This window comes from Drosophila simulans, chromosome 2L (assembly GCF_016746395.2).
Source record: "Drosophila simulans strain w501 chromosome 2L, Prin_Dsim_3.1, whole genome shotgun sequence".
Classification (NCBI taxonomy): Eukaryota; Metazoa; Arthropoda; class Insecta; order Diptera; family Drosophilidae; genus Drosophila; species Drosophila simulans.
In genome coordinates this window covers 3035711-3057739 of record NC_052520.2, presented here as the reverse complement: position 1 = coordinate 3057739, position 22029 = coordinate 3035711, and the positions used below count along the sequence as shown (strand labels likewise).

Here is a 22029-nt window from a genome sequence, read left to right as displayed (position 1 = left end):
TGGAGGGCAAGTGCGAGCTTAGTAATTCGTATTTTTAGCCGACTTGACGAATGATCACTTGGAGACGCTCGATCTAACCATTTTTCTCCTATTTTTTTCACACTTTTCCGTTGTTTCTGCTTTTTCTTATTTTGTTTCGTTAGCAATTCACTTTTTGTCCAGCGAAAATTTCGTTTTCATTTTCTCTTCAGCACACCAGCGCACACACACACATTCGAACAGGGGCTGTTTTATTCCTGCGGCTGCCATTTTTTGTACATACCTAGAAATCAGGCGATTCCTCGACAGCTGTTTTTCGAGTTCTTGGAGTGGAGCGGGCGGAGGGCTGCGCGGAGGATTCGAATTCGGATTCGAGGGTGTTCCTTTACAGTTGGTCCTGACTGAGTGGGGAAACCGTTATAATCCAGAAACTGAAGTTGCTTTCGACTCGAAGTTCTCCGTTAGCTGCCGTTAATAGCTTAGTTAGTAGCTATTATTTTTTGCAAATTATTCTGCCACACACAGTTAGTTCTTTGGGATTCAAACGTAGCGTACCGGCTTGTAAAACCACGACAACGACGGAATGCTGCGACGAACGGAAATGCGAGAATCAGGTGAGCGCCGGCCTTTTTATATGACGCCCGCCGCCTCCAAGAAGAGCTTTTGGAGAGCTTTACGCTGCGCTGCTCTCTCCCGCGCTGTTAAAAGTTAACCGTAGCAGGATGCCCTTCCCCTACAGAGGGTACTTCGAATTCGGTCCGCCGCTTGGGCTGTCATCCTCGACCTTACCTTGTAGACCTTATTGATAAGCCGCTGTTTACGATCTACTCACGGATCTACGGTTTCATTCGATCATCCACAATCTACCTGAAATCTGTTACTTGTACATTTCGCTTATTAAGCTTTAAAGTGATTGGTTATAGATTAATTAGGTTGTAGGTTTTTTAATATTTATAGCATTTAGAAAACTATATGTGGGTTCAATGAAAATACGTATAAATAATAATTGATAGTGTTTAAAAAGAAAATTATTATTTAATTAGCCGAATTAAATTAATTATTATTTCAAAAAGCAGCAGGTCCTAGTTTAAGCAGACTGCCGAACATTTATTCCGCAGTAGGGTGTTTTTAATTCGTCTTAATAAAGCCACTGTTATTGGCGTAAACCTCTGTTATAGTTGCTGGACTCTGTGCGGCGCTTAAATTCGCATTAACAGCGATAAGTGGTCAGCTGTTGTGTGCGTGACGGAGATGTAGAAATTTTGATTTGCCCGCCATAGTCGGACCACTTTTGCGCCGATTATTAATCGTCTGGCAAGATCACTGTCGCGATAGAGTGGGCGGCATTATCAATTATGGAAAGGTACGCCGAAGTCGGGTCAATAAAGCCAGCCAGCACGGGTCAGAATGTTCGGATCGCAGTGATTCATCGTGGAAATCATGCGAGTACCACGCGAGTAAAACTGGAAACACGAGCGAACTTCTCCGATCGTTTTATAAGCCAATTACTTTGTGAAATGCCTCGCGATAGTATAAATTTGGAAAATTATCTTGTATTAGACAATGTTCTGATTAGTGAAGTTCGACCGTACTAAATGCGTTCATTATTCTTAAACAATCAATGCGCGATTGCTACGTGTATTGTATGGTTAGGGTATATGTACATTAAGTTCTACAGGATAATTCATCAGCATAATCGTAGGAACTACTTCACTTCCACTAGGGACGCTTCCGCAGGACGCGCTCGATGATCTGCAGAGTGTGCGGCTCCTTGAGGAAGGTCCTGTGTGTGCCCTCCACCACATGCATGTCGATCTGGGCACTGCAAATCTGCAAGGATTGAAGGGGAAATAGTCATTAGATAATGCTGTAGATAGATTGATCGATTTGTTAGGCACTTACCTCCTTGAGGCCATAGTCCTGGGCCATAATCGCATTGTGCTCGGCCGACTTGATCAAGACCACGTCGCTGTGGAGCTGCTTGGCGCCCTTGTAGCTCTCAGAAAGTAGGAGCTTCTGTTTGAACATGCAGGCGGCCTTCTTGATCTGTGACGATGTTCAAATAATATGGTAGGTTAGGTCTATAAGCACAATATAATGCAACAATATGTTTTTAAGTGCCTCAAGCTAATTGCGAAGAATATGCACCATAATAATACACGAACTATTTGCCCGGCATTTATTCAGGCACTTTTTCCCGTCTGTTAAAAAGTACACACTTGTGCAGTGACTCCCGGTAATAAATACTACTTGAAAGTATAAACACACCCATAAGTGCAAGCAAATGCATCAACTTAGTCTACAAGTACTATAGTTAAGCCAGTACTTAATCATCAATCAAATAGATAGATGTTCAACAAATGCTTGCCCTTTTACGGTGGTTTGGAAATCTAATTGACACATATATTATCAAGCAATATTGTAATTAGAATCGCTAGAGACCCACCACTTCTCTGGTTTGCTGCGTGTAACCAGCCAGAGTGTCTGCTAGCTTGTCGAGCTTGGAGGGCCATGACTGGACTCCATCGAGGAGTTGCAGGAGCTGTAAGGATCAATATATTTATAACAACGATTCATAGGATCAAGCACAACAAGGAGCCCCACCTGGTTGTAGTCCACGTCGGCGAGCAGAGCACCAAAGTAGGCCAACGTCATGGACTGCTGCCGGTTGAGGTCGTCCGTCTGCTTCTTGGCCTCCTGGACATAACCGCTGGCCATGGTGGGCGCTCCGTCCAGCATGATGACCTTGACCCCGAAGCGGCGCTGCTCCAGCGCCACAGCAATGGCGTGGGCGAGCAGGCAGCCGTAGGAGTAGCCCACGATGTGGTAGGGTCCGAGGGGCTGGAGCTTCTGGATCTGGCGAAGATAGTAGGCGGCACAGGCCTCAATGGAGTCTAGGGGCACTTGCTCGGTGCACTGCAGCCCGTAGGCGGGGCAGGTGAGCGAGGCGGCCAGCGCCTCCACGGCTATTGTGAATCCCTCGATGGGAGCCAGGAAGAAAACAGCTGGATCCTCGCTGGCCACGGGCGCCTTTGACCGAAGGCGCACCATCACCTCCTGGGGTAATACTTCCTTGGCGAATACCTTGCGCGTCTCATCGCTCTGGGGCTGAACCTCCACACAAGCCTCCTCCTTAATCCTGGATAGGTTGGAAGAGGCTGAGGGCGATGAGACTGAAGCGGAGGGCGGTTCCTGGGCGTCTATCTGGCGCAGGGCGCTAAAGGTCAGCTGGCGGATCTCCTGGGCGCTCAGCACCAAGTCAAAGTGACGCTCCAGCGTCTGCTTGATCTCTGTGCTCATCAGCGAGTCCATGCCCAGGTCGAAGAGGGTGGTCTTGTCGGAAACACTCTTCACATCCCTAAGTCCCATGATATTCGCGATCGTGGCTATCAAGCTCAGGCGGTTGGCCTGCTCCGTCTTGCGCTTCTCTGCCACCACCATGGAGGCCATGACGGGATGGGGCTGCTGCAGGAACAGGTCCAGGGTCTCCAGACAGCTGTTCATCCGCTGCGGCAGAGTACCACCCACAACTGTTTCGTTGTTGCCCATGTGCTCGATGATCAGTCCGGTGTCCCCAATGGCTCCCCATTGAATCGCTGTGCCCGGATAACCATATTCCTGCCGCTGCTCGCAGATCCTTTCCATCGTGGAGTTCGCCAGTCCGTAGTTGGTCTGTCCCATGTTTCCCCTGCCGCAGGACAAGCTGGAGAAGCACACGAAGTACTCCAGTGCAGGACAAATTTCCCGGGAGATCTTGTCCAGGTGTATGGTGGCCATTAGCTTCGGTGCACTTACCTTTTCAAAGTTCTTCGGGCTTTGATCTTCGATCAGTCCATCCCGTAGCACTGCCGCCAGGTTGAAGATGCCTCCAACCAGGGCCAACTTATTACTAACCTCTAGGAGTCTCTGACAGCCGACAGCGGTGGTCACATCGTTGGTATCGATCTGAACCTGGACTCCACGGTCGTGCCAGCGACGAATCATCAGGGCCTGGTAGCCGCTCTTCACCCCAGAGCGAGAGCTCAGAACCAGAAAGCGGGCTCCTCTGGAAACTAGCCAGTTGGCCAGCTCCAGACCGAATCCCCCAAGTCCCCCCACCAAGATGTAGCTCTTCTCTGGGTGCATGTAGGAGCGCGGTATGGCCTGAATTTGCCTAAGTCGCGGGAGAGCCGCCTGCTGTTCCTCCTCCAAACGTACCTTGATCACCACCTTGCCAATATGTTTGCCGGACGCCATGAAACGGAACGCCTTCTCGATCTCCTGCTCTGCAAAGACTGTGGTAGGCAGCGGCTGCACTGCTCCACTCTTGATACCCTCCGCCACCAACTTGGCCACCATTAGCTGCATGTCCTCCTCCCCTTCCATCACGCTGTCCAGAAGGATTCCGTGGAAGGAGGTGTTCTTGAGGAACACCGACATCCCTAACGGAGTGTTGTTGCTCAAGTCAAACTTGCCGATCTCCAGGAAGCGGCCATTCAGAGCCAGACAGCGGATGGAGGCTTGCAGCTTCTCCTCGGAGAGAGAGTTCAGCACAAGTTCCACTCCATTTCCGTGGGTTTCGCTCATGATTAATTGCTCGAAGGAGGTGTCTCGCGAATTGCCAATATTCTTAGCCTTCAGCTTGGGGAATCGCTTCAGCAGGAACTCCCGCTTCTCCTTGCTGCCCACAGTGGTGAAGACAGTCAGTCCGTGAGCCAGAGCCACCGAAATTGCCGCCTGACCAACTCCTCCAGAGCCGGCGTGGATGAGGATCTTTTCACCCTCCTTCATTTGACCCCTGACCACCAAAGCGTAATAAACGGTGGCATAAACACACGGAACGGTCGAAGCCTGCTCCATGGTCCACTTAGATGGGACTTCCCAGAGGAGATTCCTGTTGGCCAAGCAGTTGGTGGCCAAAGATTTGGCAGTAACCATTGCCATTACACGACGGCCACACGAATCCCTGCCTGCGAATTCCAGACCAAGAACGCAGTCCTGGTAGGCCAAATCCCCAGGCAGAGCATCCACTCCCAGTTTACCGGAGGCCAACATTACATCCCGGAAATTGAGCGGAGCATAGTAAACGGTGCAGGGCTCCAATTGCGACTGGATGGGACTGGAACGAGGACTCTCGATCCAGCGAAGTGATGAGAGATCCCCCTTGACCAGGGTGTTTACATACGCCTGCTCCACTGGCAGCATGGGCGCGCGGGATTCCATCTTCAGGTGACGGTAGCTACCCCAGCTTCCATTCCTGTACACATTGATGACCATATCCTTGGCCAACTGTGCGGCGTAGAAGGGATCGTCCAGGGAGAACTGGGGCACACCTTCATCCAGAATAAGGTATAGCCGTAGGAAATGCCCTCCAGCTTCCCTCTTCAGGCAGTTCATCAAGCCCAGAGCTCCTGAATTGGGATCACCCTGGGCCACCAAGTAGAGGTTCTTCTCTTCAGCTTGGGCCTTGGCAAAAGAGTTCTTTAGCTCGTTGACCCACTTGAACTGTTTATTGGTGAGGTGAAGGGTCAGGGCTTGGCTGGACTGCACCTTCGATAGTTTTCTGACCAGGACAAGCACTCGGTCTGTACCGAAGAACTGCTCCAAAACGGGAACCAGCATAAGTTTGTTCAACTTCTCCTTTCCTATAATGTTATACCGGCTGGCTGCTTCCTCCAGGAGCAGGAATCCCGAATCGGTCTTGAGACTATCCAAGCAGTGCTGCAGATCCTTGACAGAGTTCTGGGCTAGCATATTCACAGAGTATACGAAATGGCATTGCTGCTCCACTGCACCAGCTGTGATATCCTTGGCTATCACCCGAATACCGTGCTCCTTGAGCTGCTCACCCAGTTCGGATTCATTGGAGGAGCTGGTAACCACCGCCATGTCACCCACCAGAATCGGTTCCCTTTCGATCAGCTCGAGAAGGTGGACAGCACTCAGCGCATCCAAAGTGGACCGGGATCCAGCCAGTTCAACGCCCTTGAGCTTTACAGCTCCACCGCTGTTCTCGATGATCAATTGAATGGCCACCGCTAGAGCTGTGCTCCTTGACTTTTCCTGCTCCTCCCGCTGACCCAAGTGCTGGTAATGAGGCCAGAATCTATAGCGCTCCAAGCTGGGTGGAGATTGGCCACCAGAACGCCTCTGGGTCTGGGCGGTCTTCATCTTGTGTATCTCCACTCCACCGCACTTGACTACGGAAATGTTGCGATGCCAGTTGACAGTTAGCTTCTGTTGGTGCTTCTTAGCCAGCTCCAGGTGCTTGAGAGGGTCTATCAGCGCCCTCTCTATTCCCGTGGGCACGTACAGTTCTCGGATATCATTGCTTAGGATGCGAAACTGCAGCATGGTGTCCATAAAACTGATCCAATTGTCCGCCCACTGCAGCTGACCCGTCACCGCCGAAATATCCGACTCCAAAATGCCCTGGAAAACACCAGTGTAGTCGTAGCCTCTAAGTCTTAGCTCCTTGTAAATGTCCTTGGTGCTCAGTTTGTTCGAGCCGGCTATTCCCGGTAGAGATGACAGCTGAAGCTGCTCCTGCTGCACATTGCTCACCAGACGGATCTTGCCAGATGCCACCAGGCTGGTGCCTTCACAGATTTCAAAGGAGCTGCTGCCCGGAAAGAAGCTGAGTGTTAGTTTTACCACAGTGCCCACGCTGAGGATCGTGGCCCGATGGAAGACCACATCCTCGAATAGCACGGGCGTGCGCAAGTAATCCAACCCCTGCTGTTGGGCCATACTCATCCAGGCCAGGGTCATGTAGCCGGTTGCCGGGAACAAGACTCTGCCGTCGATCGTGTGCCCCGCTAGATAGGCGTTATCCTCCTTGCCCAAATCCAGCTCCACACTGAGCTGTCCCGCCTGTCGGCCGCCCTTGAACTTGGGATAGTTCCATTTCTGTGAGTGATCCCAGCCCACCAAGGAGCCCAGCATGGGAGTGCCACGTGAAACGGGATAGGGGATCGAAGGGAAGATCTTCAGGATCTGCGGCTGCCCTCCGGCAGCGTAGAGTCTGCCCAACTGGCTCAGCAAGAACTCAAAGTTATTGGCATGACCTCGCTGCATCAGACTCACATAGCTAATCTGCGGACTTAAGGATCGGAGAATCGCCCTGAAAAGTCCATGGGGTGCGATCTCCACGATGAGAGCGTTTTGGGGAATCCGCTTGACGGCTTGGTGAAAGAGCACGGGGGATATGAGGTTGTTTATAAAGTAGCCAGCCGATGCCAGGTGGTTCTTATCCGACTCCCACTCCGCTTCTTTCACACTAGTACTAAGCCATCGAATACTCTTCTTCTTGGGCTCCGTGATCAGTCGCTCCAGACTGCTACGCAGCATGGGAGCCGCTCCTTCAATGTACGGACTGTGGAAGGCATAGCCTCCAGAGCCAACCTCCCTCACGAAAATTCCCTTTGCCGTGAGGTCCTCTATCATCGCGTCCATGGATGCCGGTGGCCCAGATACCGTGCAATTGTCATCACTGTTGTGACACACCGGATAGCAATCCTTAGGGATCTGTGATCCGATCTGCTCCCAGCTCAAACCTACAGCAGCCATCTTTCCGCGCGGCAAGTCCGGAGTGTCCAGGACGCTCCTGCCGCGCCAGTAGGCGGCCAGCACTGTTTGCTCCGCCGTTAGACATCCGTCCATGTAGGCTGCCCCCAGCTCACCAGCCGAATGGCCAATGATTCCATCTGGCCGTATGTCCAGCACCCGAAGAAGATCCGTCAAAGCCACCTGCACGGCGGACACGGAGACGAAGGAGTACAGCATGTTGTCAAAGGTCCGCTCAGTGGAACGGGTAAGCACGTCTATAAGATCAAAGTCCACCTGGGCCAGAACCTAAAAAAGATTATGACAGAGAAACAATTATATGCATAGTATATACAAATCTATAAAAGTATTAAAGATGAGAAACGACTTTTAAAATCTTGCAAAAGTTAAAGAGATGTCAAATGGATAGGTTGGCTTATAAATAAATAGTATTTTATGTATAATAAGCTGCATTATAAGCGATAAGGCTGGCACTACGTAGCAAAAGCTTTTATATTTTCAAGGTTACTTGGGTGTCTACGTAGAATTAAGCCAGTTGTTGTTTGTCTAGCCAAGTTAAAATATCTTTTTTTATTTATTAATTAATAGCAAGTTGCATTACGTTTGTCCAATGTAGTAGAGTTATAAAGTTGAATTTATCACACAAATTATAATCACATTTTCAACGACAGTGCATTAACAATTTTAGTCATGGTGCAAGTGAAGTGTGATCTTTATTTGCCTTCGATCAAAACATATTACAATATAATAACGAAAGAAGAGAATGAAAGAATATAAATGGGATATTTCGGGTATAAAATGTATTATTTATGGCCCCAAAGGCAAACGCCATCGGGGCTCTAAGCAAAAATTGTGTTTAGACTCATTAGAGTGTTCCTCTCCACGGAAATCTTTAGTAAAAGGCGAAAGATTTATTCGACAATTGAAGAGAAACCAGAGTAACTTTCAGCTCCTGCCAAGGATCCCTAGACTCGTTCTGTGATAGAACTTTTTGGGAATTCTAGGGGACGAGAAATCGAAAGGTACGACCCGAAGGTAGGCAATGCTAATGGAAGAGGGTTGGCACTCCAGGTAAGAAACTCGATAGAAATACTAAGGGATCTTTTTCGAAAACAATTAAGTTGTCCGATCGAAGCATGATTTTATCTCATAAACCATTAAGGAATATATTATTTTATACAATAAAGCGAATTGCGATGCACTTAAAATAATAATAATGGAACTTACCTCGGCGCAGTGCTGTATGGAGTTCCGGAACACCTCCAGCTGCATGAGATCCTTGGCCATGCTGGCCCATTGACTGCCCATGCCGGCGTAGACGAACCAGATGGGTCGCTCCTCCTCCTCGTAGGGCAGCACCTCCTCCTTAACGCACCCGCTGGTTCCGAGGACTGCGTATCCCCTGAACGGATGCAGGGGAATAGGATGCGAGTGGATGTCATTGATAAGGGTCAGCAGCTCCTGATCGTGCCTCTGCTCGGTGGCCACTTTCAGCAACTGATGCACTGCATCCTCCGTGCGGCCGGAACAGGTAACTAGCCTCAGGGACTGTTCGGCTTCCCCAGCCTTCGGGCATGCCTTAGGCTCTTTGGCTTTAGTGTGGGACTTTAGTACCACATGGGCATTGGCTCCTCCAAAGCCGAAGGAGTTTAGACCCACAATGCCACCCTGCCAGGGAAGATTGCGATCCACCACCTTAAGCTTACCCTCGACCAGAGCCGGAACCGAAGGATTGGGCGTGCGATAGTGCAGATTCTTCGGAATAATGCCCTCCTCCATGGCGATGATCATCTTGGCCAGGGCACTCACTCCCGAGGCTGGCTCCGCGTGGCCCATATTCGACTTCACTGAGCCAATGAGCAGCGGAGTGGGTCGCGAGGGGCGGCAGAAGAAGTTGCTCAGCATGTTGGCTTCCTGGTCATCGCCCACCGGTGTGCCGCTGCCGTGTGCCTCCACGTAGACCACCTCGTCCGGATTGAGGCCGATCTCGCTGTAGGTCTCCTCCAGCAGGGCCTGCTGCATGCGGCCGTCTGGGAAGGTAACGCCCTGCTCCTTGAATCCGTCCGTATTGGTGCGCACATTCAGGATGCTGGCGTACACCCGCTTGGCCTCCTTACGCCTCTGGAGCAGCACAACGGCGCAGGTGTCCGCCCGGGCATAGCCGTTGGCCGCCGCATCGAAGGTCTTGCAGGCGCCGTCGTGGCTCACGATACCCAGCCTGAGGAACTGGAGGGCAAAGATGGGTTTTAGGATGAGATTCACACCCGCCACCAGGGCGTAATCACAGCGACCCGCCCGCATGTCCGCGAAGGCGTGGTTGAGTGCCACCAGCGAGCTGGAGCAGGCGGTGTCCACGATGAAGCTGGGCCCCTTGAAGTCGAACGTGTAGGAGATGCGATTGGCGAACATGGCACGCGCACAGCCCGTCAGGCAGTAGCCGTTGATACTGCTCGGCTCCATGTTGGGGATCTCGTGCTCCGTCTCCACAAAGGACAGGCCTATGTAAACGCCCGTCCGGCTGCCGCGCAGCTGTGCGGGATTGATGCCTGCATCGATGATCGCCTCGTGGGTCAGCTCCAGCAGCATCCGCATGCAGGGGTCCATCAGCTCCGCCTGCTTCTGGTGGACGCTGAAGAACTTGTCGTCGAACTTCTCCAGATCGGAGTCTTTCATTTTGGCCATACGCTCGGGAAGTCCATAGATGCCTTTTAGTGTTTGATGCAAGTTTTAACATTAAAATCGCATTTAAAGTCTTAGTAACGTGTTCGTTAGATGGTTTCATATTCATTTCTAACGGCCCGGCAGCATTTCGCGGCCAGGCACTAAAAAAATTGCCTCGGATAACTACTCATCACTCCGCTCCATTGCGTAAGCTCTCGCTCCACAACTGAAGCGGCGATCGAGATAGATAAAATGATCCCCTACACTCGATGGGGACTCTACGTTGTATTGGCATAACCAGTTGGGAATTACTTGGGCGCCTGAAGGAAAACGAGGGCGCTCGAAAATATGATCGCGAAAGCGAACTAAGAGGGGTGGATGTGTGCTATGAGTCACCCACTTGAGCGCCTCTAGAGCGGCTTGCTTTCAAACGAGGGGAGACTCAAGCGATAGTGTTATGCCTTGCTTGGCCAATGGAGCACCCGATCGAAAGTATATTGTTCTCTTTTAATTTCTTGATATAACATTCTCATAGGCATAAGGATAACTACCTCTATTAAAAAGCTGTACAAAACAGTCCACTATTAATCCATTATCAAATATTGTCGTGGGATTAAGTATAATTAGCTCTGTTTATTAAATGCACAAAACAATCCAACTTTAGCTCTGCGATCTGGGTTTTTGGTCAAATTGTGCTTAGAAAACAGCTCGAAAACTATAGTACTTTTTCCAAAAGATGTCATCCCGATTTTTTTATATAAATAATCAATATTTTGTCTATAACTATCTAAAAAATGATGCAAGAGTGGAGTATCATAGCTCCCTGAATTCGTAATAAAATTTACTATCGATCTGTGTTTAAGCCTTGAAATTTTTAAATTTTGAAATTTTTCGCAAAATTTGATGATGGTACCCCTTATCAAAAATGCGAAAATAAGTCAAAAAGTGAAATTTCGAAAATTAGCAAAAAGTGATATGGGTGGTTACATCAGTTAATTAGCTGCATAAAACAGTAATTCCCTCAGCTCTGGGACCTTTTTTGGCCATATTTTGATGAAGAGACCCATTGAATTTATTGTATTTTTCCCATAAGTTTGCATTTTGTTTCCACTCCCCCAAAAATTCCATTTATTAATGTGATCTATGCTTGGTACTTGCCTGCCTCCCAACGGCGCGGCTCATCTGTGACCATGTCGATGCCATTGAGCAGGTTGTACTTGAACTCCTCGATGTTGCTGCTCTCCGGCAGCTTCCCGGAAAGTCCCGAGATCACAATGTCCCCATCCTCACCAGCGGCCGAATCCGCCTGGGCTTTCTTCCTGCTCGGCATTTTGACGTTTCTTTTGTTCTGGCTCAGTCTGTATGAGGATCTAGAAATATCGCAAAAGAACCCTGGGTAAATATCCACAATACGTGACCTTATAGCATCCATGATTAAAAGGAATAGTTTTGAGCATATACAAATCCATTTCGCACTTAGTAATTCATATCTATATCTAAATGCCAGCAAGGCATAGAAAATTTGTTATTTTCAACTACAAATTTAACCTTGAATATGTTTTAGAATTTCCAACAACTCGATTCAACTTAATCGGACTCTTACTATCAGCATGTAAACAACATTTCCATCACAAGAAATTGGTCACCTTAGAGTAAAAAAAAAAAAACACTGTTAGCTGATAAAGCTATTGTTTTATGATTTGGTCGATTTTGTAGAAATGGGTACAAACAAATTAATCTATCTATCTATAATATGGGTGGAGTGTGAGTTTGTGGAATTTCAGTGGCCTGCACTTCATATGACTATCATTTCAGAGGCGATCTACTGAAGTGCATAGATAAGGTGCACCATTAGAAAGTGCTCAATCGGCAAATCATGAGTAATATGCTCGAGATCGCAGCGATTCAGACCACTTGGTTTAATGAATATTGTCGCCCTGCTGATAAGGAAGCACTGCACCGGAGTCACCTTTCCTTCCCCATCAACACTACGGAAACGGATCGTACGATTCCAACACTCAGTAGAATCCAACCTGGAGCCAGCGAGCAGGGAGCAGGGAGCCGGGTGCGGGTCACTGGGTTCCCTGTTGCCAAGTTACGGGAGTCGGCTCTCGAGATAGTCGTCCAGCTCTCGACTGCGTGCACTGCAACGGGTCGGGATCGCGGACGTGGACGCAGAGGGGCAGAGATCCGATAAGCTCCTGATAGAATATTCCCCCAATATGGGGACTCAACACTCCAATCAGCGAAGGCGACGCGTGCCAGAACTCACACAATGGACACAACGTACTGAATGTTCGCTTTGCTGGGTTCAAAGGTTACCGGAATACAGATTTAAAGCGTTTTGAGAAGTAATTGCGATTGTAGGGGCAGAATCTTTTATGATCTTCAACGGTTTCTCACTTTTTAGAAATGTTTCTTGCCACTTTTTATATGTTTAAGGATTCCTAATATCCTAGGAGTTCGATTTTTTGGTAATCCATGGGTTTTTGGCAATTTTTACAGGCTTTGATTGGTTTCAAAATATTTCGAGTCCTTATTTCACAAAAAATAAATCCAAAGGATTCGTAATATCCTAAGAGTTCGATTTTTTGGTAATCCATGGGTTTTTGTGAATTTTTTAAAGGCTTTAATTGGTTTTAAAATATTTCGAATCCTTATTTCACAAAAAATAAAAACCAAAGGACACATACATATGGTTTAATATATTCTCCTATTAGCATTCACAATTCATTGGCATTTTTCGATTAGGGAGCCCACGTTCGGTTAATTGAAACACTACACCATTCTCATTAGACACTTGACGAAATTCTTTGAATTAAAGATAAGTAGCCTGACTATTGGGAACTTCAGTTTCGTGGATTCGATTTGTATGGCGTGTTATCCTGGCTGGGGGAATTACGTCTTGGTTTTAACAATTCGCTTTTCTCGGGAAAAAAATATAGCTCGCATTTTAGAACACGCCACTTCTTTGGTACACTTCACATGACTCACATTTCGTATGCCACTAATTCGGATCGTATCGTTTTTGGACGGCACCTTATTCACTTGGGTTCACTGATCGCGTATCCTTTTCGAATGTGCCGTGTGTTTTGCGGGACAACCAGGATGTCGGTTGGGCTAGTAGGTCCTTCTAGTTGGCTGTGGTTGTATATCCTTTTGGTGGGCACGTATAGATCCGACTTGTTGCGCAGACAGACTGAACAAGGGCTGCACTCGCCGGATTCCTTATATATATCCGGTTTGCGGGGTCCGGGGACGGCGGTGGCCACCCGATGGCGCATTTTAATTTCCCCGTAACCATAGCATATAGAAAACCCACCGATCTCATTATGGCAACCAGGCGCGCTGAATTATTCATTTCTATGCAAAACGCGCCTCTAACTTCGACCAAATGAAATAGAAAATGCGACGTCGAGCAGGACAGGTGTATCCATTTGGTTTTCATTTTTCCGTGCCCCTGCCCTGGTAATTAGTCCAAGTGTGCGCATCGCAGCCGACTACGCCTAGTTAACCCAGTTGCTCCACAGCCCGCCCGTCTGGTTCAATAACACGCCGGGGGTTGCAAGCCATTCGCAATTGTATTATTTATTGGACGGAACAGAGATAGCCATGGTTTGTCCCCAAGTTACTTCTTTGGCGCTACCCCAGCAGTCTTCTTGGCCCTTTTTAGGCGTCCTCCTGACCGCTTCTTGGCCGCCAGCTTGGTTGCCGAGATCATCGCCATCCGCTGCTTGACCAGCTGGCGTCCCAAGCGGACAGGGATCCTGTTGCTCACGGGCACCTTAGTCTTGTGTGTACATCTGCGATAAGTAGGGGGAATGCGGACCTTCCTAGCGGCCAGCGAGATGATGCCCAGGTTGACGCCCAACTCCAGGGCAAACTCCACCGCACGCTTGAGGCTCCCGAAGGCTCTGACGTGCTCCTCGAGCATAACGTCCTTGATGTTCTCAACCAAGTCGTCCACAGAAGAGCCTGAAAATTTGGAAAGTTATTCTTTAATCGAAAGCTCCATTAAATCACTTACACATTTGCGGCTCGCGACTTAGCATGTCCATAATAAACGGCAGCAACGTAGGTTCATGTTTATCCATTAAAAATTTGGGTTTACAACTCGTAGTCTCAAAAGAGGAGTGTTTGTGTGCCGATCCAAATAGATCCAATATATTGAGTAGAATAATTTTTTTGTGTTGGCCCTGTGAAGGTTTCTTGGACTGGGAACTTATTTAAAACACCACGCATCCTTGATCGAAAGTACTTAAGTGTCAGACGGCTGCTTTGATTCGCCCGTTTCACTGTTTAAAATACAAAATTAAATCAAATTAATACACTAGACGAAAGAAATGCGTGCTAACGAAACCCTAATACTCTTAATCGTATGCAAATAATTTCCGAAAGAATGCCATAAGAACCGCGACGTTGCTCCAATTTCGGTTTAATATCGGAATGGGTCATCATTAATAGATGAATTCGGGTACTTGAAAGTACACACTTCCTACCCATCATCCTGGCGCTACCCCAACAAATAATATTATTGCGTAAGGAAACCCAATTGTGCACATCGTAAACACGTTGACAAGTTCCATTATCAAAGCAACAACAAGCTCACTCAGTGGATGATATTATTATGTTTAAATGCTTACATATCTCAAGTACTCGGGTTTGTTACCGCCTTGACAATTTTTCCCAATAATAGCTAATTTCATTCAGACATCAGATAAGCGCTGGGATTTCAAGGTCTTCCGACAGCTCAGACTAAAAGTTTCCCTCAGCAATTTTGGCTACTCTAGTTGTGGGTACAACCAATATCAGGAGAATCTTAGGCGTATTATTCCCTGAAAGAACAGAGCATTTTACTATCTATATTGGTTGTGACTACTTTAAGGGTATTTCCTCATCGGCTAGCATCGGTTTGGCACCACTCCAATCATATCAAGAGTGACGGGCCCGGTAACAAATTGAGAGCTATTAATAAAAACCAAAACAAAACAGAGACGCGTGCATTCTTCGCTTTTTTCGCCGGCTATGTCGGATGATAGCGGCGGTGGAGAGGCTTTTCGTTGGCTTTTGGAAAGCCTCGACCCCGGCGATAGCGGCCTGGTCGTGTTCCGATGCTCTGGAGCGTTGCGAACGCATGTGAGCGATGTGATTAGAGCGGGCTGGCCGCGTGCTGCGGAATCACCCCGCCGCCGGCCACTCAACCTCTGATAAGGAATCTGTTTATCGGGCGCTGCCACGGCAGCCAGCCAGCCAGGCGATGGAATAAATTTAGACGCACGGAAATTTTCGCAGGCCGCTGGCGTGTGTCGTGCCTCGTCAACATTGGTCCCGGAATTTCACTAGTTTGCGATGGGCGCACGACCGGGAGTATGCTTGCCGAAGTTGAATCATTTAAGCTGCAGCTACACGACGACCTTCAGGTACAGGGCGCTGCAGGTCCGTGGACGTTCACGGTGATTTAAAGGTGATCCCTGACGGAGGCCAGCGCTCTAATCACGCAGATCGTCGATTATTTTATATAGGAAATATATTTATATGCGTCAGTGGCTTGGCCTGGAACTACAGTCTTTAACCCGCGCAAGTGATGCAATGGAATGGCGTCAAAGTTTTACTGTTTCACTAAGTAGATTGCTCTAGTGTTTTAATTAACCAACACAAGCCTTTAATGCAACAGAAACAACAATATCAGCCTGCTAGTCGCCAGTTTCCTCTCGCAGCTTCACCACAATTTTGCCCCGGAGGTGCCCGGATTTCATCTTCTCAAAGGCCTTTGGCAGCTCACTGAAACCGTAGCTGCTATCGATCAGCGGCATCAGCTAAAAAGGAAGAATGTAATTAGTTTATAGAGTAGCTCGGGAGAACAACTCTTACCTTTCGCTGCTCCACTAGTTTCTGTAGGAATTGAATTCCCTGGGGGGCGGGACTAAAGAAGCCCCATTTGACAAGGCCTCCGCGCTGCGTGACGGACCTTACGTTGGTCTGGAAAAGATCGAACACATTCTTAAGCGCTCCCACTCCCAGTCCCTGTTTGTCGATGTTGGCCAGCAACGGAGATGAGAAGGTGATGTACTGGCGAAAGTCAAACTTCGATTCCGCAGCCTTCTGACCTCCTTGTCCAGCGCAGTCCAGCACAATGTCATAGGGTGCGTATTTGCACAGCTCCTCCATGGCCTGCGGGTTGTTGTAGTCGACCACTAAATCGGCTCCCAGATTGCGAACCATTTCAATGGCATTTTCGCTGCAGGTTGCCAAAACTTGTACTTTCTGGGACTTGAGGATTTGTATTGCCAATGTGCCAACGCCACCGGAGCCGCCAAGGACTAGGACCCGCTTGTGGGCACCTCCACCGGAAGCAGTTGTGGCTCCACAAGGACCACCAAGGCCTCCGGTTATGTACAGACCCGACCAAGCCGTCAATCCGGCATACAACACACTGGCGGCCTCGCTGTCATCCAGTTCTTTGGGTGCAGGAGCAAGCTATGGACTACAAGTTACTTGAAAGACCTTGTAAGTAGTTCAACTACTTACACAGTATGAAGGAACAGCTACGTACTCCGCATGCGAGCCAATGGTGGCCTGTAGGGGTACCACTCCCCAGACGCGCGATCCCAGAGGCAGCGAAACACCCATTCCCGTCTGCACCAGCTCACCGCAGAACTCGCGGCCCAAGATAAGTGGAAACTCGATGCCGTCGCCAGGCTGGCAGCGCATCTTGTTTAGCACTGTGGCCCCGTAACCACGGAGCATAGCCAGGTCGATGGGGTTTACTGCCGTCGCCCTGATGCGTACCAAACACTCGTTGGAACTACGGATCTGGGGTATCTTTAGCATGTCAGAGAGCTGCAGCTCGTCTATATCGCCGTAGTTATGCAGCTGCCATCCGCGCATTTTGTCCGCGGATTTCGATGTCGGTGGTGGCGCTGCCGGGTCATTTGTTTGTGAGCCGGAAAGCACGGATTCCGCACGGGCTGAAAACTGCCGTCTGTTTAGGCGGACTAACTGCCTCAGGCAGAGGATCGAATTAACGCCGACTGCCGTCATCAGCGGGTTTTCGATAAAAACGCAATAAGAATTAAAAATTAGAGATATTGCTGAAGAAAATATGTTCCTTATTTTGTTTTGTTTTTGTTTGCTGGCCAAACAGCTGATATTATGTCAACAATAATCGCGCAGAGCCGATACCTAGTTTTTGTTATCGACCGTTCAAATCGACCAATCAATGGTTAAACAAACTAAACACTAGGGTTTTATAACTACATACAAAGATAGTTGGCAAACGGTCTATGTTAGTATGTAACCATGGCTTGGGTAATAAGAGTACAACCTAAATGCATTATATAGAACACCAATTTAATTTCTTTGAGAGTAGTGAGGTATTTAGGGGTTGCTAACTTAAAAAATCGCTTTACAGCACTCTTTCGCAAAACGCAGTATGGAATATTTAGAACAATTTCTTAATTAAAAACAAATCAAACGCGAAATGCTGCAAGTTTTGTAAATAGCATAGGAAAACATCGTATTTTTAAGTGAAAAGCGAATTTATAGTGCAATAATGTTTCTGCCCGAAACAGCCACCTTCTGTATCACCCTGTTGGTCTACGGAGCAATTCTCCTACTCCTGATTTACTATGTGAGTGTGGTTTTCCATTGAAGAGAAACATTCTGAAAGTACAATTTTTTAGGTCCTGACACTGGCTGACCTGGAGTGTGACTATCTTAATGCCCAGGAGTGCTGCCGACGCCTCAACTTCTGGGTAATACCCAAGTTCGGATCCCACGCCCTGCTCTGTGTCCTTTTGCTACTCGGAGGCCACTGGGTGATGTTCCTCCTGAACCTGCCGATGGTTATTTGGCTGTTCTACGAGCTGCATCGCCAGCGGCGCGATAGCCTGGGTGTCTACGATCCGGTGGACATACACAGTCGGGGATTGCTGAAGGTCCACCTGAGAAATTGTATGATTTATCTGGGCTACTACTTCGTTATGTTCTTCGTGGGGTTGTACTGGTGAGTTAGAAGTTGAAAACTGCATGTTCATCTCTACGAAGTTATCTGATCCTTGTCTTTACAGCCTTATTTCGTCACTAATCAAGGGAGATCCCATCAAGCGTTATGAGGACGACGAAATAGTAACGGATTTCTGAAGTTTAGCCAAATAAGCCTGCACCAAAGGGCTTCCAGCAAATTTCTTCATCCTAGGCCGAACTACAAAGTCTGGTTATAGTTTCTATCTGAAATTCTGTAACTAAAACTTAGGCGTACATCTAACAAAACAAGTATCCTCGAATACTTTCGCAGAATTTGATTAGAGCATTTGACTGCTTCTCACAACCTAAACCCAAAATGGATTGACAATTTTCCTTAGACTAGTTAATTTATTATTTTTTTTTTAAATCATTAAAAAAGACTGTAACACCGCAGTGTGTCAATCGCGTTAACAGGATAGACGAAACACTTGCCCAAACCAACCTAGTCGCACTTCATCTTCACTTTATTTATTTAATCTTTAGCAATATAAGCGTATTCGAATAGAAATCACAAAATACATAACCATACACAGTAAGCTGTTCTTGAGTCGATCCTCTGTTATTGCAAAAAGTCGACAACCTCCTCCAGTTCTCTTTGGCGAGCCTGTTTCTGGGCCCAGCGCGCCTCCGCGGTCTTTACGCTGACCACCCAGCGATCGTGAGCCAGCTTGATTCCGCACACAGTGTCCTCCGGAGTTTTTGAAACGTTGGCTCCTCCTCCCTGTGACCTGCCCATATAGGTCTGGGCATCGGAACGAGGATGACGGCGCGCGGCGGGACATAATTTGCCGCCCTTTGGAAACGGAGGCTCTGACAGGTATTTCTTAAGGCAGCCCTGGTGAAAGAGATGACCACAGTAGACACGCTCGATGAAGAAGTCCGCATTGTCATCCTTTTCTATGTCCTCTGGGTACTCGGGTAGCACGGTACTATCACATATGGGACAACGTTCTGTGTGAAAGTCACGGGTGGCCTCCAGGCAGAACTTCAGCGAGCGTTGCAGACTCCTAACAGGCCGAAAATTGGCTAGAGCCTCCTTGCTCATACGGATCGGCGGCTCCACGCACTGCCGGGCTATCTCCTTCGACTGGCCGTTTAGGTAACGCACGAGCACGGCTGGGAGATTGGAATCTTGGCCGCGCAGTTCCACACTCTGCATGGGATAGCTGTCCGGAACAACAGCGGTTACTCTGTAGGTGTAGCGTCCGCCCTTGGCGACCAGCTCTACGCTTTTGTTTTTCTGCTTCAGCTTCAACTGGCTCTCCGTGCCTCCAGTCTTGATGTCCGCTCTCAGCTGCTTGATCTCCTCCAAGCACACGCACAGCGGATTATCAGTTAAATACTGTTGGGCGAAGGCCAGCACTTGCAGTGCCTGTGGCTTCCCGAGGAAATCCCTGGCATAGTCGTCGATCAGCCGGGTAAGCTCCGTCAGAAGCATTTCGGAGTACACACGACTCTTCAGCTCCACCAGAATTTGGGTGCTCTGCGGGTAGTTTTCTGGAAATCGAAGGCACATAGTCATCGAGCGATTCGGCCGCTCCGGGTATATGTCAACCCGGATCAGGGAGTTGGAGCAAATAATGATCTTCGTGTGCGGCACCTGCTTCTCACATTTTGCTCGGAACTCCGTGACTTCTTGGTCAATAAAGCTCATTGTTGAAGTCGGAATCTTTTGCGAATTCGCTGCTGTTCTCCTATTGGACTGTTTTTGAACAGCTGCTAAAAGCAAGTAGTGTTGTGAAAGGGTGATATGAATGTTTCAAATGGTGACGAATAAAGTGTACGTTTTAGGCGATATTTACATTGTCAGTTATGTTAATCTGGTTAAAAAGGGTATTTCTGGAAAGAAATGGCTAAACGGAAAATATTAAAGAACATTGGTACAAAATTGTTGGGCTAACTTTTCAGAAGCACTTAGAAATTTGATGAGTCACAAGAATGCACTTCGTCATAATCTCAGCCATGATATGCACTTACCCCCATCGCTTTCCAGCACTGCCCAGCTGACGAAAAGCCTAGCCACGTTGTGAAAACGCCGACGAAACGCGAGAGAATCGAAGCTAATCCGCCACTGGAACTGAAATAAAGCGTAGCTAAAATGGTGCTGGATCTGGATCTGTTTCGCAGCGACAAGGGCGGCAACCCGGACCTCGTGCGCGAAAATCAAAAGAAGCGCTTCAAGGATGTGGCGCTGGTGGAGACTGTGATTGCCAAGGATACGGAGTGGCGTCAGTGCCGCCACCGTGCCGACAACCTGAACAAGGTGAAGAACGTCTGCAGCAAGGTGATCGGCGAGAAGATGAAGAAGAAGGAGCCGGTGGGTGCCATGAGCGAGGACCTGCCCGCAGACGTGACTAAGGATCTCACCGAAATTGTGGCCGAGACACTGCAGCCGTTGACCGTCAACCAGATCAAGCAGCTGCGCGTGCTCATCGACGACGCAATGACAGAGAACCAGAAGTCGCTGGAGCTTGCCGAGCAGACAAGGAACACCTCACTGCGGGAGGTGGGCAACCACCTGCACGAGTCCGTGCCTGTGTCTAACGACGAGGACGAGAACCGCGTGGAGCGCACCTTTGGCGACTGTGAAAAGCGCGGCAAGTACTCGCATGTGGACCTCATCGTGATGATCGACGGCATGAATGCGGAGAAAGGAGCCGTGGTATCCGGCGGACGTGGTTACTTCCTTACCGGAGCCGCAGTCTTCTTGGAGCAGGCTCTCATCCAGCACGCCCTGCACCTGCTGTACGCCCGTGACTACGTTCCCCTGTACACGCCCTTCTTCATGCGGAAGGAGGTAATGCAGGAGGTGGCCCAGCTGTCACAGTTCGACGAGGAGCTCTACAAGGTGGTGGGCAAGGGCAGCGAGAAGGCCGAGGAGGTGGGCATCGATGAGAAGTACCTGATCGCCACCTCAGAGCAGCCCATCGCCGCCTATCATCGCGATGAATGGCTGCCGGAGGCTTCGCTGCCCATTAAGTATGCTGGTCTGTCCACCTGCTTCCGCCAGGAAGTTGGCTCGCACGGACGCGACACTCGCGGCATTTTCCGCGTCCACCAGTTCGAGAAGGTGGAGCAGTTCGTACTGACCTCCCCACACGACAACAAGTCGTGGGAGATGATGGACGAGATGATCGGGAATGCGGAGCAGTTCTGCCAGTCGCTGGGCATTCCATATCGCGTTGTTAACATCGTTTCCGGTGCCCTCAACCATGCAGCCTCCAAGAAACTGGATCTCGAGGCCTGGTTCGGCGGCAGCGGCGCTTACAGGGAACTTGTCTCGTGCTCTAACTGCTTGGACTACCAGGCCCGTCGTCTGCTCGTCCGTTTCGGCCAGACCAAGAAGATGAACGCCGCCGTCGACTATGTGCACATGCTGAACGCCACGATGTGTGCAGCCACTCGCGTCATCTGCGCCATCCTGGAGACCCATCAGACAGAGACGGGCATCAAGGTGCCGGAGCCATTGAAGAAGTACATGCCGGCGAAGTTCCAGGATGAGATTCCGTTCGTCAAGCCCGCTCCCATTGATCTGGAGTTGGCTGCCGCCGAGAAGCAGAAAGGCAAAAAGGAGAAAACCAAGAAGGACCCGGCCGCCGGTTAAGCCTAAAGTTCACATCAATTACTACGAAATATACTGCAAAACTAAGCTTGCAAAGTCCACAAAATTTTTGTTACTTATCGACTTATCTAATATTTATGGCATTTATAGAAACTATAACGATTAAACTGGATCAAGCTGTGCTTTGAATGCAATCGCCCGTCTTTGTTATTTGGGGGTGAAGGTTTTTTTAATGGCGGTATATAAAATAATATCTG

General features: G+C 48.8%; 6 protein-coding genes and 1 non-coding gene across 7 annotated transcripts; 2 read left to right on the top strand and 5 right to left on the bottom strand.

Moving 5' to 3' along the window:
* Positions 1-303: 303 nt before the first annotated feature.
* Positions 304-13605, bottom strand: LOC6730816 (fatty acid synthase). The gene is made up of 7 exons (XM_016179469.3): positions 13180-13605; positions 11344-11555; positions 8752-10229; positions 2584-7812; positions 2426-2521; positions 1882-2025; positions 304-1809 (listed from the first exon to the last, which is right to left on the bottom strand). Exons 2-7 carry the CDS (start codon positions 11513-11515, stop codon positions 1699-1701), a joined length of 7230 nt encoding a protein of 2409 aa, XP_016023241.1. The 5' UTR covers positions 11516-11555; positions 13180-13605; the 3' UTR covers positions 304-1698.
* Positions 8348-8466, bottom strand: LOC120284266. The gene has a single exon (XR_005543499.1). It is a non-coding gene; the product is annotated as a U5 spliceosomal RNA (small nuclear RNA).
* Positions 13606-13747: 142 nt separating the features above from the next.
* On the bottom strand, positions 13748-14423 carry LOC6730812. The gene is made up of 2 exons (XM_002077944.4): positions 14213-14423; positions 13748-14160 (listed from the first exon to the last, which is right to left on the bottom strand). The coding sequence occupies exons 1-2, from the start codon at positions 14277-14279 to the stop codon at positions 13814-13816; spliced, it is 414 nt and encodes a 137-aa protein (XP_002077980.2). The 5' UTR covers positions 14280-14423; the 3' UTR covers positions 13748-13813.
* Positions 14424-15822: 1399 nt separating this feature from the next.
* Positions 15823-17360, bottom strand: LOC6730811 (reticulon-4-interacting protein 1 homolog, mitochondrial). The gene is made up of 3 exons (XM_002077943.4): positions 16714-17360; positions 16057-16662; positions 15823-16001 (listed from the first exon to the last, which is right to left on the bottom strand). The coding sequence occupies exons 1-3, from the start codon at positions 17224-17226 to the stop codon at positions 15879-15881; spliced, it is 1242 nt and encodes a 413-aa protein (XP_002077979.2). The 5' UTR covers positions 17227-17360; the 3' UTR covers positions 15823-15878.
* A 234-nt stretch (positions 17361-17594) lies between these two features.
* On the top strand, positions 17595-18746 carry LOC6730810 (protein cornichon homolog 4). Its single transcript, XM_002077942.4, has 3 exons — positions 17595-17815; positions 17868-18190; positions 18255-18746. Exons 1-3 carry the CDS (start codon positions 17738-17740, stop codon positions 18325-18327), a joined length of 474 nt encoding a protein of 157 aa, XP_002077978.1. The 5' UTR covers positions 17595-17737; the 3' UTR covers positions 18328-18746.
* LOC6730809 lies at positions 18657-20029 on the bottom strand. Its single transcript, XM_016179467.3, has one exon. The coding sequence runs from the start codon at positions 19862-19864 to the stop codon at positions 18770-18772; it is 1095 nt and encodes a 364-aa protein (XP_016023239.1). The 5' UTR covers positions 19865-20029; the 3' UTR covers positions 18657-18769.
* A 148-nt stretch (positions 20030-20177) lies between these two features.
* Positions 20178-21966, top strand: LOC27206524 (serine--tRNA ligase, cytoplasmic). Its single transcript, XM_016179108.3, has one exon. It carries the CDS (start codon positions 20309-20311, stop codon positions 21812-21814), a length of 1506 nt encoding a protein of 501 aa, XP_016023238.1. The 5' UTR covers positions 20178-20308; the 3' UTR covers positions 21815-21966.
* The last annotated feature ends 63 nt before the right edge of the window (positions 21967-22029 follow it).

Bases quoted from the DNA above. Each gene is read 5' to 3' on its own strand.
- LOC6730816 (XM_016179469.3), bottom strand. From the start codon at position 11,515: ATGCCGAGCAGGAAGAAAGCCCAGGCGGATTCGGCCGCTGGTGAGGAT. The intron at 10,230-11,343 runs GCAAGTACCAAG...AAACACTAAAAG, and splicing joins GCCGCGCCGTTGGGAGGCAG to GCATCTATGGACTTCCCGAG. The intron at 1,810-1,881 runs GTAAGTGCCTAA...CAATCCTTGCAG, and splicing joins AGGACTATGGCCTCAAGGAG to ATTTGCAGTGCCCAGATCGA.
- LOC6730812 (XM_002077944.4), bottom strand. From the start codon at position 14,279: ATGGATAAACATGAACCTACGTTGCTGCCGTTTATTATGGACATGCTA. The intron at 14,161-14,212 runs GTAAGTGATTTA...CCAAATTTTCAG, and splicing joins AAGTCGCGAGCCGCAAATGT to GCTCTTCTGTGGACGACTTG.
- LOC6730811 (XM_002077943.4), bottom strand. From the start codon at position 17,226: ATGACGGCAGTCGGCGTTAATTCGATCCTCTGCCTGAGGCAGTTAGTC. The intron at 16,663-16,713 runs GTAAGTAGTTGA...TGTAGTCCATAG, and splicing joins TAGCTGTTCCTTCATACTGT to CTTGCTCCTGCACCCAAAGA. The intron at 16,002-16,056 runs GTAAGAGTTGTT...CTTCCTTTTTAG, and splicing joins AACTAGTGGAGCAGCGAAAG to CTGATGCCGCTGATCGATAG.
- LOC6730810 (XM_002077942.4), top strand. From the start codon at position 17,738: ATGTTTCTGCCCGAAACAGCCACCTTCTGTATCACCCTGTTGGTCTAC. The intron at 17,816-17,867 runs GTGAGTGTGGTT...ACAATTTTTTAG, and splicing joins TCCTACTCCTGATTTACTAT to GTCCTGACACTGGCTGACCT. The intron at 18,191-18,254 runs GTGAGTTAGAAG...TTGTCTTTACAG, and splicing joins TTCTTCGTGGGGTTGTACTG to CCTTATTTCGTCACTAATCA.
- LOC6730809 (XM_016179467.3), bottom strand. From the start codon at position 19,864: ATGAGCTTTATTGACCAAGAAGTCACGGAGTTCCGAGCAAAATGTGAG.
- LOC27206524 (XM_016179108.3), top strand. From the start codon at position 20,309: ATGGTGCTGGATCTGGATCTGTTTCGCAGCGACAAGGGCGGCAACCCG.